At 40.0% G+C, this 16,317-nt stretch overlaps 1 protein-coding gene across 1 annotated transcript in view; it reads right to left on the bottom strand.

The window, feature by feature from the left end:
• DDX10 (DEAD-box helicase 10) overlaps positions 1-16,317 on the bottom strand; it is a 179,786-nt gene that overhangs the window by 76,758 nt on the left and 86,711 nt on the right. The window contains exon 15 of the mRNA XM_075198896.1: positions 9,291-9,455. Within this exon, the coding sequence (XP_075054997.1) occupies positions 9,291-9,455 (165 nt within the window). The remainder of the gene's footprint in view (positions 1-9,290; positions 9,456-16,317) is intronic.

A 16,317-nucleotide genomic window follows, 5' to 3' on the forward strand; every position in this document is an offset into this window, starting at 1 on the left:
GATTTACCTACTAACATTCTGGGCCGATCTGGACAGAGCCCACAAATAGAAAATAACATTGCCTAAATTGGTGCAGTTGGGAGGTATGCAAATAATATTTAATATGTGTTTATGGGAACAATAAAGGAACTGGATTATTTTTTTTAGTCTACTCTGATTTTAAATGGAACTGTTGAACAGTTACTTAACTTCTGGGCATCACAGGGCTGTTTTATCAATGAGTGAAGAGCCCATCATACTGTTGTCGAAAACAGGAGAGGTGCCCCGATAGGAAAAAGGTTTCCTTTGTGTACTGTAATATGGCAATTGATTAGTCAATATTAGCAGCAGGCATGGAGAAGCAGCATAGCTAAGTGTTAATTAGTTTGATATGACTCACATAGACTTGGAAAGGATGATGCTCCATCTGAGTGTTACGATTTTCCTTGCCCAAATTCTGTATAATCATTTTGCGCTGACCAAATTCTTTTCTTTATTGTGCTGTGTTTGAATGCATAAGTTCAAAGTGCCTCTCTTCCTCCATTTGAAATATTGGGAGATATGTAAAAGTAGCCATCACATGTATTTGTCCAGTTCTAGCCACAGTGATAATTTTTGACCCACTGAATAAAGTGTTGGAAATTGGTCAGTGTCCACTGACCATGAATGAACAAAAGTGCTGTTGTCCATCCAGAAAGGTCGGAATGATGTACTTCCTTTCACTATTGTATGGTACGTTCTCTAAAATGTTAAATGGTCAAGGAGGGACAGCTCAGTATTAACTGGATTTCCTTTACTGTAAAAGGCAAAATACTTGATGCATGCTGCTTACCTACTTCAAAGCCAAAACGTAGAACACAAACTAATATACGAGGTGGAAAATGTTGAATTCAGGTACTATGTAATCACTTTTCTAACTAGTAACAAGGTGCTTTTATAGTAAATATAGTCATTATGATAGAGGGACAGGGAATGTGTACCCAACAGAAGAATTCTCTATCCAAGACCTGCTGTACAGCACTGTAATTTCAACACAGGTCACTGAGCTCAATTCCAGAAAAAGGTTTTTCTTTTTTTTGGGACACACTTCAAAATTTAGTTACAGTGCTATGGTGCCAAGATAGACAGTTTATTTAAGACATCTCAATTCTAAGGCACCCACTAGTCACAATATAAAAGAAATTGTCTCATTCACAGATTTCATAAATCAACCATGTTCTATTCAGAAATGTAGTACCCAACAGTTACATAAACATATTTAGCTTTTTTTGTGGTTATTTTAATTTCTATACACTTTGCAGGTCAGCTGTGGGATATTTTGACAAATGCTAACAATGTGAAATTGTATTCTAATACAGACCGTGCAAAATGTTTTACGTCTCGCCTTATTTAATATTGCTGTCATCTAATTAATTCTGCACCAGGAAACTGCAAGAATAAATTAAGTGGGAAGGTGTAGAACGGAGGATTTTTACCTGCTTGAACGTCTACAAATAAGATAATGAGTAACATTGTTCCACTCAGTCACAGAAACCGTGAACTAGAAAAACAGCACAATGGGGGGGTCAATTAGTTATCAGGTCCCACTATGTGCTCCTGCGCAGATACACTGCAATTACGGTACAGGAAGTGTTCATTTTTGCTCGCACCTCTATAGGGCATATTCAATTGTTGATTATGCCCGCAGCGTTAAAACTATTACCGTTATTACGGTAATAGTAAGCCGGAAATCCAGCGAGAAATGTACCGTAATAACGGTATTTACGCGCACTGTTACCGTAATGATGGTAAATATGCCCCTATGAGCCTCTTTCTACATACCTAAGCTGCTAAGCAAAATTTGTTGTTGAATAAAGACCTCTTTAGTATCAAACTTAATCAGTCATCAAATGACAGCAAGACTTGAATAAAAAAAATTTTTTTTAATTCTGTGAAAAAAATGTCAGCTCATTAAAAAATATATATACATTTTGAGCTTTGCTATTGAATAATTCCATTTAGTGCAAATAAACTGTTTTGCAAATGGAGTGACCCATTATCCTTAACAGCAAGTAACAAAATAATCAGTTCCCTTATATAGATCACAGTGGTTACCAACATAAATTGCTCGTAATAAAATGTGGAAAATATGTTATAAAAGTTCAATTAATGATTTCTTTTTGCAATTTAACAAGGACTGTATATTTCATCAGGCTCTTTATACTGTAATTAGCTTGTGAGCGGTAGCAGGAGAACGAGAATGTAACTTACAAAGCAAGTGCTTGGTTGCTAAGCATCTTAACATATGTTGACACTTGGGGGACATTTAACTACACGATATCCAACAAATGTCACCTAATTTGTGCACATTTAACATATTGTCAGCTTTATGCTTTCACAGAAAAAGAAATCATGTTCTACAAAGAATAAAAGCAATTACCGTCTATATAGAACAACACAACATGAAGCAAAGTGTGCAGTTAGTGCCTTCGTCATACAACAGTAATAATCATTTAAAAGCAACGGCTAAAGAAACACTGTAAATGAATGTTGTACACGACTGCATCGTGGACTCATGAGCAGGCCGGGATTCGTGGCAACATAGCTTGGGGCTTAGAGACATTGTGCTCACTGCGCACATCATTGTTATGTGTAATATATCATAATTTACATATTATACACAGATGAAAATTCTTACTTTATACCGATTGAATTTCAAGGGGATTTGTGGTCCTACCACTGTTTCCTTTCCGTTGACAGTCAACGCCTCTTGGACCCGATGCTTGGGTAAGCACTTATATTCTTCCCTCACCTAAACTCTCTTCCTCAGGTACTGATTCACCCAAGGAAGAGGATCTGTCAAATGTATGTAGCTTCGTTTCACAGAGAGGTGATTTTGACACCACAATCTCCCCGCATTCATTTGTAAGGAGATTCACATCACTGCACTGTGATGCTTGGAGACCCTGCTCCTTCTACTTTCTTACTCTCAGTCTACGTCTTCCAGCTATTTTACCACTACCCTCCTCACTTAATGATGCTGCCCCTACCAAAGGCAGACTTGGTCTAACTAACATCATTACACAAGTGCCTTGCACATGATCAGCACACTTATCTCTGTGCTGCTGTGAACATTCTGATGATCTGATTGGCTAATAAACTGGGAACACATGGACAGAGGAGATAAAAATGGAATACAATAAGGTAATCAGACCCTAATCAAACGCATCTTAAACTAGTTTATTTTCTTAGGGTGCTGCAAGTTATTTCACATTCAAATCAGATGGCACTGACTCCCTATATAGAAATTGCTGACTTTTGAACCCTACCAGGAAAAGAGGTCACTGGAATATTCAGAGTTTTAAAAGACACAGCTGTCCAAAGCTGGAGATCCATATAAAAAACTGTTAATCGGGTACAGAGTGGGGAATTAAATTAACACATTAAAAGATGAATGTCTTGTAAAACGTTGAATTGTGCAATAAAACCCTTCTCTTCTCAACTAGCAAAACCTCAGGCTCCCCCGTCCAGGATCCATGAAGTTCTGAAGAAACTCATATGATACTCCATAGGTAAGGCTAAGTACACGCTCAGGTTTTTCAGCTGATTATCGGGCGTGATCACGTAATATACAACTGTTCAACCCTATATCGCGTTAGTGTGTACACTGCAACGCTGAACGGTCATCATTCCAAAGCACACGTTTTATTTGATTTTAAACCATTCTAAAAATCTAGTTCAACGATGGAACGATGCCGTTCCAATTCTGCAATGCGTATGTACTCACGATCAGGATCTCCATAGAGCGTACTGAGTCTTGATCTTCTCAGCCAATGGTTACGTCAGATGAAGAGCACAGATCTGAGGGTAAATCTTGTAAAACGCATACAGTGTGTACACATGGATCGACATGCTGATCGAGACTTTTTTTATCAGTCGTTGGTAAAATCGTTAGGTACACACTATAGAAACTTTCTATAGACGTGTTCTCTAAGTGAATGGAGTCCTATACATAGTCCTACAGATGGTGGTTGCCTACACAGCTTATTGGCCAAGCAGCCATGTGGACCTACATTTGAACTAAAGACCGTGAGCCCTGAGGCATTATGGGATAGCAATCACCAGCAAAGTAACTTTATTTGGGAGAGTGCATTTATTGCAATCATAAAAATTCCCTTGGATTTCTGTAAAGAATCGCCCTTTAATAGCCCCCACTAACTAGAAGCAATAGGCTGTTAGGAAGAGTCAAACAATGTGACACTGCTAAAGGACACAGGATAAAGGGAGACATTTCTGGGCAAGTCATACAAAACAGGTTGGGAAAACAAAAAGGTTAAAAGCATCACAATCAATTTCGCACAGTTATAAAACAAAACAAAGCAGAGAATTTGTTTAAAGTGGTTTAAACTGCGGTTTGTCTATATCTGTCACTTCACGCCTAGGATAGTAGCGACACTTTTCAAACAGCGCTGATTACACAGCATTTTTATAGAACTGCAGGCAAAAGAGATTTTTAAAGTACATAATCTCCTTCCTGTCACAGGGTGAAATATTAAACCAAACAAGTCATTAAGACGCAACAGATTAAGCTGAAATTGCACCTCGCCTTCATTAGTTACTAAGCCAGGCTGCATCCTGCTTGAAAAGTCCCACAAAAATGTAACACCTCTGTATAAAACATCTAATAATAAATCTAATTAAGGTGTACATGCCATGAAGGAAAAGCTTTAATTAGAAAACTACTGACAGGTTTTCAGGGGGAAAAAAAATAATACAAATGCAAAGCAATTAAAAAGTAAACGTATATGATGTGGGTCTATCTATAGTGCACAAATTAGCACAAACATTATAATTGAAACAAAAATGGTGGTTACATGTACAAATTGATAAAAGCAATCTGGACATTTGTTGCAATGAAAGTGACCAGCTGTTTCTATTCATAAGACAGACTTAAGGTTCAAGGGCCTGATTCATTAAGGATCTTAACTTGAGAAACTTCTTATTTCAGTCTCCTGGACAAAACCTTTGTACAATGCAAGGGGTGCAATTGAGTGTTCTGTTTTGCACATAAGTTAAATACTGACTGTTTTTCCATGTAGCACACAAATACTTGATAGCTTATTTGTACACTGAAATTTAAAGTTGATATTTGTGTGCTACATGAAAAAACAGTCAGTATTTAACTTATGTGCAAAACAAAATGCTAATTTGCACCCTTTGCAATGTAACATGGTTTTGTCCAGGAGACTGAAATTAGAAGTTTCTCAAGTTAAGATTCTTAATGAATCAGGCCCCTAGAACTGGATCCTACTGCAGTAACAGTACAGCGCTCTGAACTCTGCTTGACATAGCTCCCATGATGCTCAGCTACAACGGATAGATATAGCTCCGCGAACCTGTCCATCCCTTGTTTGAGATGAACTTTATAGTCTTGTGGTCATCGCCAAAACGTAAGCAGTGCTCACAGTGGGCAGTCATGCATTAATACGTCGTAACCCTGCTGTTTAATATGTGGAGTTTCTATTGCATTTTAGAACAAAAACTGCACATCTACTTTGTACCATTGCTTTACTCTACCATCCCATCTCCTTTCTTTCCTCTCTGCTCTCTGTCGAAGATCTAATACATTTCTCGGATCTGATTTGCAGTTTCCACTCATTCTTTTATGCATTTAAGACAAATTAAAAAAAAAAAAATCACACCGAAGGTGCACATTTGCTTTTGATCCGTTTTTCATGTGCTGAGCAGGACATAAATATAAGAACCAGAACCAGGCATATATCAGTAAAATGATCTGTTAAGTAGAAACATTAAAGGTAATTACTAGGATGATGTTTAGCATCAGTGTAATCTTATTACTCAAACATATGTGTTCAGTAAAGTGTTCCGTGCCTGCGCTGTGATCACCTACTACTCTGGGAAAGTAATAGTTTAGGGCACAATAAATTAATGTTTTCACTTGTGCTTTGCTCATTATTCACAGATTCAAATTTTTCTCATCAGTGAGCAGCTGTACTTATTAAAAAGATTAAATGAATACATTAATTATGTATTCATTAAAATAACCCAAAGCTTAAGCAAAGCTTGGAGAAATCTAGGACACTGGTAAAAATCCACATATTGGGTATTTATGCCCCAAAGACGGATACATTTCCAGCTCACAAAATATGCAATAAACAAAATGCAGACGGGGGTAATCAGACGAGACATCTGCCTATCTTTCTGTATTGTAGTCTTATATCACAACTATGTGCTGTTGGGGGACCCTGCTCTTTCCAGTATCTAAGGCTGGGTACACACTATACACAATTTCTCCAGATGCGATGTCCTTAACTATTTTACCAACAATTAAAAAAAAATAATAATAATAATTCCCAATCAGCACACCGATTCCTGTGTACACACTAAACACATTATTTTATTTATTTATTTATTTTTTTACACGGTTCACCATCAGACCTGGGCTCTTCCTCGGTCATAACCGTCGGCTGAAAAGATCGTGACTCTGCACACTCCATAGAGATCTATGGACATTGCTGGTCCTGAGTGCATACACACTGCAGAATTGGAACAACATTGTTCCATCATTGAAAGAGATTTATAGTTCGGTTTAAAAATAAAATGAAACGATACATGTGCTTTGGAACGATAATCGTTCATTGTTGCAGTGGACACATTAAATGCGATATCGGGCCGAATAGTCTTTTATCGTTTGATTGGCTTGATAATCGGCTGAAAATCCTGTAGTGTGTACCTAGACCGGCGGTTCCCAAAGTGTGCGCCGCGGCTCCCAGGGATGCCGCGGCGCTGTCACTGGGGTGCCGCGGGCCAGCCCTAGAAAAAAAGCAAACAGAAACTTAGGAGGAGGGCAGAGGAGGGGACAGAGGGCAGAGGGGGCAACGTGAGAGAGGGCAGTGTGCCTGGAGGCAGAGGGGGCAGTGTGCCTGGAGGCAGAGGGGGCAGTGTGCCTGGAGGCAGAGGGGGCAGTGTGCCTGGAGGCAGAGGGGGCAGTGTGCCTGGAGGCAGAGGGGGCAGTGTGCCTGGAGGCAGAGGGGGCAGTGTGCCTGGAGGCAGAGGGGGCAGTGTGCCTGGAGGCAGAGGGGGCAGTGTGCCTGGATGCAGAGGGGGCAGTGTGCCTGGATGCAGAGGGGGCAGTGTGCCTGGATGCAGAGGGGGCAGTGTGCCTGGAGGCAGAGGGGGCAGTGTGCCTGGATGCAGAGGGGGCAGTGTGCCTGGATGCAGAGGGGGCAGTGTGCCTGGATGCAGAGGGGGCAGTGTGCCTGGATGCAGAGGGGACAGAGTGTCTGGATGCAGAGGGGCATTTTTGCATACAACTAAATAAGTATTTGTCGTGACCTAAATACTCATTAAAAATTTTTGACCCACTACTTCTAAAACACGACTGCTCAGTAATTATTTTGGAGGGGTGCCTTGAAAAAATTTGGAGACTCTAAGGGTGCCGCGAACTGCAAAAGTTTGGGAACCACTGACCTAGACTAATATTCAGTTTGTGAGCCGTTTGCCTTCATTCTCCTCCCCACGTTATGAAACTGCCCCTTGTCACATGCAGCCCTGTCCACACTGACATCACACCAACAGTATTATCTATCTCACTTGTGTGCATATACAAAACAGTGCAAAAGTGTTAGGCAGGTGTGGTAAAAATGCTGCAAAGTAAGAATGCTTTCAAAAATAGAAGTGTTAATAGTTTATTTTTTATCAATTAACAAATTGAATCAACAAAAGAGAAATCTAAATCAAATCAATATTTGGTGTGACCCCCTTTGCTTTCAAAACATCAATGTATCAATTCTTCTAGGTACACTTGTACACAGTCTTTGAAGGAACTTGGCAGGGAGGTTGTTCCAAACATCTTGGAGAACTAACCACAGATCTGTGGATGTAGGCTTGCTCAAATCCTTTTGTCTCTTCATGTAATCCCAGACAGACTCAGTGATGTTGAGATCAGGGCTCTGTGGAGACCATATCATCATGTCCAGGACTCCTTGTTCTTCTGTACGCTGAAGATCGTTCTTAATGACATTGGCTGTATGTTTGGGGTCGCTGTCCTGCTGTAGAACCCCAATTTGGAGCCAGACACCTCCCTCCTGGTATTGCATGATTGATAAGTACCTGCCTGTATTTCTCAGCTTTGAGAACACCATTAATACTGACCAAATCCCCAACTCCATTTGCCGAAATGCAGCCACAAACCTGTAAGGAACCTCCAACCATGCTTCACTGTTGCCTGCAGACACTCAAAGTTGTACTGCTCTCCAGCTCTTCGGCTCAGAACTGGAAAAAAACAGCGGGACCTAGGACATACACTGTTCAAAGAAGTCCAAAAAGCCAATCTTCAATGTGGAAACAAGACCAAGCGACTTGACTATGCACAAAAACATAGGAACTGGGTTGCAGAAAAATGGCAGTAGGTGCTCTGGACTGACGAGTCAAAATTTGAAATATTTGGTTGTAACAAAAGGCAGTTTGTTCTGTGGTCCGTTCTCAAAGATGTTTGGAAGAACCTCCCTGCCGAGATCCTTCAAAAACTGTGTGCAAGTGTACCTAGAAGAATTGATTCTGTTTTGAAGGCAAAGGAGGTCATACCAAATATTTATTTGATTTAGATTTCTCTTTTGTTCATCCACTTTGCATTTTGTTAATTGATCAAAATGAACTATTAACACTTCTATTTTTGAAAGCATCCTTACTTTTGCACAGTATAGTATATTGAACTGGTAATGTTCGGAAGACAACACTGGAGCTTCTAGGACAATCCTGCAAAGCCTGAATTGATGGCTGATTAAACAAATCAGAAACTTTTTTTTTTTGGCAACCAAATAATAATGATTTAGAGTGGACCAGTCACTACAATGATATGAGAATTTTATATATTAATAATAAACTATACATTTTAAGAAAAACGCAGCTCGAAGAAAATAAATCAACAGTCAAGTATGCAGACCTTATGTCTCTACGACCTGCCAACCTCCCCGATACCAGCATTAGGGAGGGGGAGTGAATCTAAATAGTATACTGAGTGGACACAACTAACCCCTTTCGCCAGGACGGTTAAGTTCGGGGAAGGAATGTTTTTCCAGGATTCTAAAGTTTATAATAGATAACTAAAAACTCCATGTCGGAATGTAGACAGTCCGGTCTATTGTACCCGGGCTGTGCGTGTACATCACCAGTGTCTGGGAATAAATAATGGTTAACAGAAAGCTGTACAAAATATCATTTGCAATTGGTCCTCCAAAGGACAAAACAAATCAAATAATGGTGGCTCAACGGTAACTTCTATAACACAACCTAATGATAAAGGCTCTTACCCTGTGTTTTTCCTTGATTTTTTTCCTATATGCTTCTTTGTCGAATTTATCTTCCTCGGTGAGTCGCTGTTTTGCCTTTGCCAAGTTGATGCCGTTTTGCACGTCCTCCACGTCCTCGGCAGCTTCTACCGCAGACTTCTGTATCTGGGGCCACTGCTGGATCGCCTGCGTCACATAAAACATGGTCATTCGCTCTATTTTGCAAGTCATCACACACATCCTGTCTGCAGGTATCGGCTAAGGATTGTTGGCTCATCCTCCCCAGGGAAGTAGTGGTGAACAATTTAACACATTGGACATTTTTTGCTTTGAATGATGCCCATTGTTCCCAAATCACCTTTTTTAACCACTTGCAGAAATACATTCCTGTTTCTAAAATTTTCTCCAAAAGTCTGAAATATATACTATTGTGTATTTGATTATGCTACTGTACTTTTCTATATGAGTATACACAGAACACAAATGTACGCTGCAATCCTAGAATACCATCATCATCATCTATTTATTTATATAGCGCCACTAATTCCGCAGCACTGTACAGAGAACTCACTCACATCAGTCCCTGCCCCATTGGAGCTTATTATCTAAATCTCCTAACATACACACACACAGACCAAGAGAGACTAAGAGCAATTTAATAGCTCCCAATTAACCTACTAGTATGTTTTTGGAGTGTGGGAGGAAACCGGAGGACCCGGAGGAAACGCAAACACAGATAGAACATACAAACTCCACACAGATAAGGCCATGGTTGGGATCAAACTCATGAACCCAGTGCAGTGAGGCAGAAGTGCTAACCAATAAGCCACCATGCTGCCCCATACTATGCTAAGATTAGCACATATGCGATTCACATTCTGCATTTGAAATTGGTCCCTTTAAATGCCCCTACATAGAGCTAAACAGCTATTTTTTTACATAGTTACATAGTTGATGAGGTTGAAAAAAGACACCAGTCCATCAAGTTCAACCTATTTTGGATCTCCTGCGATCCTGCACTTATATTTGTAATTAATCCAGAGTAGGCAACCGCCCATCTGTTTCAATTTTGAAAATCCCCCCAGACTCAATATTGCAATCCAATTTTTACCCTATATCCACTACTATCCTTTATTTTAAATTAACGGTCGTATCCCTGGATACACCTTTCCGCTAAAAATTTGTCTAACCCTTTCTTAAACATATCTATTGAATCTGCCATCACAACCTTCCCTGGCAATGAATTCCATATCTTGACTGCCCTTACTGTAAAGAACCCCTTCCTTTGCTGGTTGTGAAATTTCCTCTCCTCTAACCTTAGGGGATGACCACGTGTCCTGTGTATGGTCCTTGGGGTAAAAAGTTCCCATGAAAGCTCTCTGTATTGACCCCTAATGTATTTGTACATAGTAATCATATCTCCCCTTAGACGCCTCTTTTCTAAAGTAAACATGCCTAAACTGGCTAACCTTTCCTCATAACTTAATGACTCCATACCCTTTATCAATTTTGTCGCCCTTCTCTGAACCCTTTCTAGTTCCAAATTATCTTTTTTATAGAGTGGTGCCCAGAACTGTACTGCATATTCAAGATGAGGTCTTACCAATGATTTATACAGTGGCAAAATTACACCGTCTTCCCTTGCATCTATGCCCCTTTTTATGCATGCCAATACTTTGTTTGCCCTTGCAGCTGCTGCTTGACATTGAGCACTATTGCTAAGTCTACTGTCTACGAGCACTCCCAAATCCTTTTCCATTATAGATTCTCCCAAATTAATTCCATTTAATTTATAGATTGCGTTCTTGTTTTTGATCCCTGAATGCATAACCTTACATTTATCTGTGTTAAACCTCATATTCCATTTAGCCGCCCAATCCTCCAGTTTATTTAAGTCTCTCTGTAGAGAAGCTACATCTTGCTCTGATTTTATTACCTTACAGAGTTTAGTGTCATCTGCAAAAATAGAAACTTTACTCTCTAAACCATCACCAAGGTCATTAATAAATATATTAAAAAGGAGTGGTCCCAGCACGGAACCTTGAGGAACTCCACTTAAGACTTTTGACCAATTAGAAAATGTTCCATTTATCACAACTCTCTGTTCCCTATTCTCTAACCAGTTTTCGATCCAAGTACAAATTTTGATTTCTAGACCCAGTTCCCTTATTTTGTAAACCAACCTCTTGTGTGGCACTGTATCAAAGGCCTTTGCAAAATCTAAGTAGACCACATCTACTGTCCTGCCCTGGTCTAAGTTCCCACTAACTTCCTCGTAGAAACTAATTAGATTAGTTTGACATGACCTATCCCTCACAAATCCATGTTGATTCCCACTAATAATTTTATTGCGTACCAAGTAATCCTGAATACTGTCCCTTAAAATACCTTCCAGTAGTTTCCCCACTATTGATGTCAGGCTTACAGGTCTATAATTCTCTGGTTGTGATCTCGTCCCCTTTTTAAACAACGGCACCACATCTGCTATTCGCCAATCCCTTGGTACTGAGCCTGATGAGATTGAATCTCTGAAAATTAAGAATAGCGGTCTAGCTATTTCCGAGTTTAATTCCATAAGGACCCTTGGGTGTATGCCATCTGGACCTGGAGCTTTATTTATTTTAATATTCTTCAGTCGCCTTTGGACTTCTTCCTCTGACAACCAAGTATTAATTAATGGCATGGTTTCATTTCCATTTTTATGTATTACTCCTGCCATTTGTTCCTCTCTGGTAAATACTGAAGAAAAGAACGTGTTTAATATCTCTGCTTTTTCCTTAGTATCATTTATCAATTCACCCATCTCACTTCTTAGTGGTCCTATATTATCTTTTTTAATCCTTTTGCCATTTATATACTTAAAAAACTTTTTGGGGTTTGTCTTACTTTCTTTTGCAACGTGCCTTTAATTTTCTAATTTAGCCAATCTAATTTCCTTTTTGCATGTTTTATTACATTCCTTGTACCTATGGAAGGACTCCTCTGACCCTTCAGACTTAAACAATTTAAATGCACGCTTCTTCCTTTGCATTTCTTCCCTTACCTTTTTATTTAGCCACATTGGTTTAGACTTAATTCTTTTACATTTATTTCCTATAGGAATGAACTTATACGTGTATGTTTCCAACAACATTTTAAAGACAGCCCACATTTCTTCCGTATTTTTTCCTTCAAAGGCTTTGTCCCAGTCTATGCTCTTTATAGACTCCTTTAGCATATTAAAATTTGCCTTTTTAAAGTTTAAAGTCCTAGTTGATCCCTTATACTGTTGTTTCTGGAAACTAATTTCAAATGAGACCATATTATGATCACTGTTTCCCAAGTGCTCCTTTACTTGAATATTTGATATTACGTCTACATTGTTTGTTATTACTAGGTCCAGTATAGTCCGGTTCCTAGTTGGTTCCTCAACTAATTGGGACATGTAATGGTCTTTTAGCGTGCTCAGAAACCTATTTCCCCTAGCTGTACCGCAGGTCTCAGTACTCCAATCAATGTCCGGATAATTAAAATCCCCCATAATTAAAATTTGACCTAGTGGTGTAGCCTTTTCAATTTGCTGTAGAAGTTGGGCTTCCTCAATCGTACTAATATCTGGCGGTTTATAGCATATCCCTATCAGAAACTTCTCTGAACTTTTTCCTCCGCTGGATATTTCCACCCACAATGCCTCTATATTATCACCAATATTCTCGTATATAACTTCCTGAATACTTGGTTTTAATTCTGGCTTAATATAAAGACATACTCCTCCTCCCCTTTTATTTACCCTATCCCTCCTGAAGAGAGAATAGCCTTCCAAGTTGACTGCCCAGTCATGTGTATCATCCCACCAGGTCTCAGTAATACCTATAATATCATACTGCTCATTCATTGCTACTAGTTCTAACTCCCCCATTTTACCTGTCAGGCTTCTTGCATTTGCAAGCATACACTTAAGTCTATTGCCTCCCTTAGGTATTTCTTTTAGCTTTAAAAAGGGCCGCTCCTTATCGGCTATGCTTCCCTTTCCCCCCTCTCCACCCCCTTGACTCTTGTTAAATTCCTCCTTACTACTCTCAATGTCTATCCCATAAATACTTGCTTGCCCCTCCCCCCCGGAGCCTAGTTTAAAATCTCCTCCAACCTTCTAACCATCCTCTCCCCTAGCACTGCAGCCCCCTCCTCATTCAGGTGCAATCCATCACGACAATAAAGATGGCAACTGACCGAGAAATCAGCCCAGTGCTCTAAGAATCCAAAACCCTCCTTCCTACACCAATCTTTTAGCCACGCATTAACCTCCCTAATCTCCCGCTGCCTCCCTGGACTAGCGCGTGGCACAGGTAGTATTTCCGAAAATACTACCTTGGATGTCCTTGCCTTAAGTTTGCGACCTATGTCCCTGAAATCATTCTTTAGGACACCCCTTCTTCCTCTAACTCGGTCATTGGTGCCAACATGCACCAAAACCGCTGGGTCATTCCCAGCCCCTCCCAACAATCTGTCCACCCGATCCGCAATATGCCGAGCCCGAGCACCCGGGAGACAACACACTGTTCGGCATGCACGGTCCCGGTAACAGATTGCCCTATCTACCTTCCTAATAATTGAATCCCCTACCACCACAATCTTTACTATCATACATATTAATAGAGTTACAACTTTCAGATTTTTGGGAGAGACTGCAAATTACAAGGATAGCAAGACGGACATAAAAATATCTGAGAGTGAGCAAAAACACTGATCCATCTTTTTGCTTAGGTAAACAGCGCCGCAACTTCCCCTCCTCCGTATAGTATAATAATTATGAAGCTTTTGCCTTTGCTTTTATTTTATGAAGTCAAGAAAAACTTAGGAAACACAATGATTCCGCTGGGAAAAGCTATTACCTTTCTGCAAACCTCGTCGCATTACTAGACCCATCTGCCTTGTACAGAGCAATAAAATGTTTTTGGTTTGGGGCCAATTCTATTACATTTTTATCTCTCCTGGCTTGCAGACACACGGCCTAAGGCATGTTAAAAATGCTGCGATGTTAACACTTGGGATCGTTTTTCAAAAATAATAACCCTTTGAATTATAAATACATGTTTAACGGGTATCACTACGTATAAATACAATCCACATCTTTCTTGTTAGCAAGCAAACACCTACTGACATGACATTACACCATTTAAATGGCTTTACAGGGTTTGCTACTAAAACTATATAACAAAACTTCACTGTTCGTACAAATAGACATAAGCTTGTATTTCCTGATTCCTTATCAAAAGGAATTCACTGGGGAGTTCTGTGACAAAATAAGGACACAGGGCTGCAAGGGAATTCTATTGAATCAACTACATTCCATTGGAATAGAGACAGGACTACAGATAAAGGCCTGGTTTCCCTCACTGACAGGCGATGCAGACAAAACGGTCATTTATAAAGTGAAAAATTGGCCTGTAGGTGCCATTATGTAGCCTCACAGCCTTGCTGTTGTGTCAATGAATATAATGTTATGTAACAGATGCAATAGGTTCATACTTGCCAATGTCCGGGAGACTCCCACATTTTGCGAGAGTCTCACGGACTCCCGGGAGAGTGTGTTAATCTCCCGCATCTGGAGAATTCTGCCCACTTCCTACCGAAGAGGGCAGAATTAGGTCCCAAACGTCACGATTCCCGATGAATCACGGCGTTTGGCCCCGCCCCCGCTGTCAAATGACGCTTTTGCGTCATTCCGTCATGGGGGGTGGGTCCAAAATGACGCACATTTTGGAGCCCTGCCCCCATCACGCTCACCTCCTCCGCAGGCTCCCGTAATTGATCATCATAAAGTTGGTAAGTATGAATAGGTGACAGTCTGAATTCCGTATGCCTAAATTAAGCCATATCAAGCCCATCAATTAATTCAACTAATGACATCACTGAATCATGAAATACACCAATGAGACATGAAGCAAACAGTAATTTGCTCTCTGTGAACCGATAGGCAGTCTATTCCTGAAAATTGCCTAAAAACAATAAAATAGCTGCTTCCACTGTGTACATGCGGCAAGTATGATTAAAAACAGTGTTGTGTCATAACTATAACATAAAAAAATCTGTTATGTAGCCTGGTAAAGTCTACAACATGTTTGTTTAAATTACAAATTTAAACAAAAGGCAGAAACTCCCTTTTAATATGCTAAATAATTAGTAACTGTTCCTTTATATTTTATTTAACACCAACATTCCGGTCCTGACTTCAGTTCTTCTTAAAAGGGTCCACCTACCACACAGCATTGATGTTCATTATGACCGAGCATGAGCACTATATAGCTAAAATAATGAATGTAACCCCCACTGCTTAAAGCAAGTGGTAATATTTATACTAGAATATGGCCATGTATAATAAAAGCTTTCCAAGAACAGCTTACATTTCACTGCATTTAGCTGGAGGCACAGGGGAGTGAAGTGACAGGTTTTCAGCTGATTCAAGAAAATCGCAAATATATACATGTCAGAAATCTAGCTCGGCAAGAGGACCCTGGACAGGTTTCATGAACACACAGTGCAGCCTTGCGGTAAACCACTCCACCGTGATCACAAAACACAGACACCATTAATATAGCAATAAAAATAGTTATCAGACACAACGATACAGATAACAATGGCATTATATACAATATAGCTCAGAGGCAGGCAGCCTGAGATACTCTGGGATCCAATACTGCAAGGCAGGATGCTGGGATAATAAAAAAAATTGTATTCATGCTGACTTTTAGTGGAGGCGGCCATTTTGAAAGCTGAACCAAATCACTATTCATGAAAACATTCTCTCACTAAGGAGGCATGAGGCAAGAAATGGTTTGATAGGCTTAATATCGGTTTAGCACGCAAAATTGCTGTCTACACTGCGTGTAGGTGACGGGTAGACTTTATCGACTGGTTTGAAGTAGAGAGAAACTATTTGTGCCATCAAGAACCACTGATAAACGAAGGCCTGAAGGAAATTTACCTGTGGGGTATGTGGTGGGCCTGTGTGGAGGTCTGTATAACATGGTGAGCACGTGGGTGCATTTTGGGATAAGTGATTGAGTGA

This window comes from Mixophyes fleayi, chromosome 2, assembly GCF_038048845.1.
Source record: "Mixophyes fleayi isolate aMixFle1 chromosome 2, aMixFle1.hap1, whole genome shotgun sequence".
NCBI classification, from domain to species: domain Eukaryota; kingdom Metazoa; phylum Chordata; class Amphibia; order Anura; family Limnodynastidae; genus Mixophyes; species Mixophyes fleayi.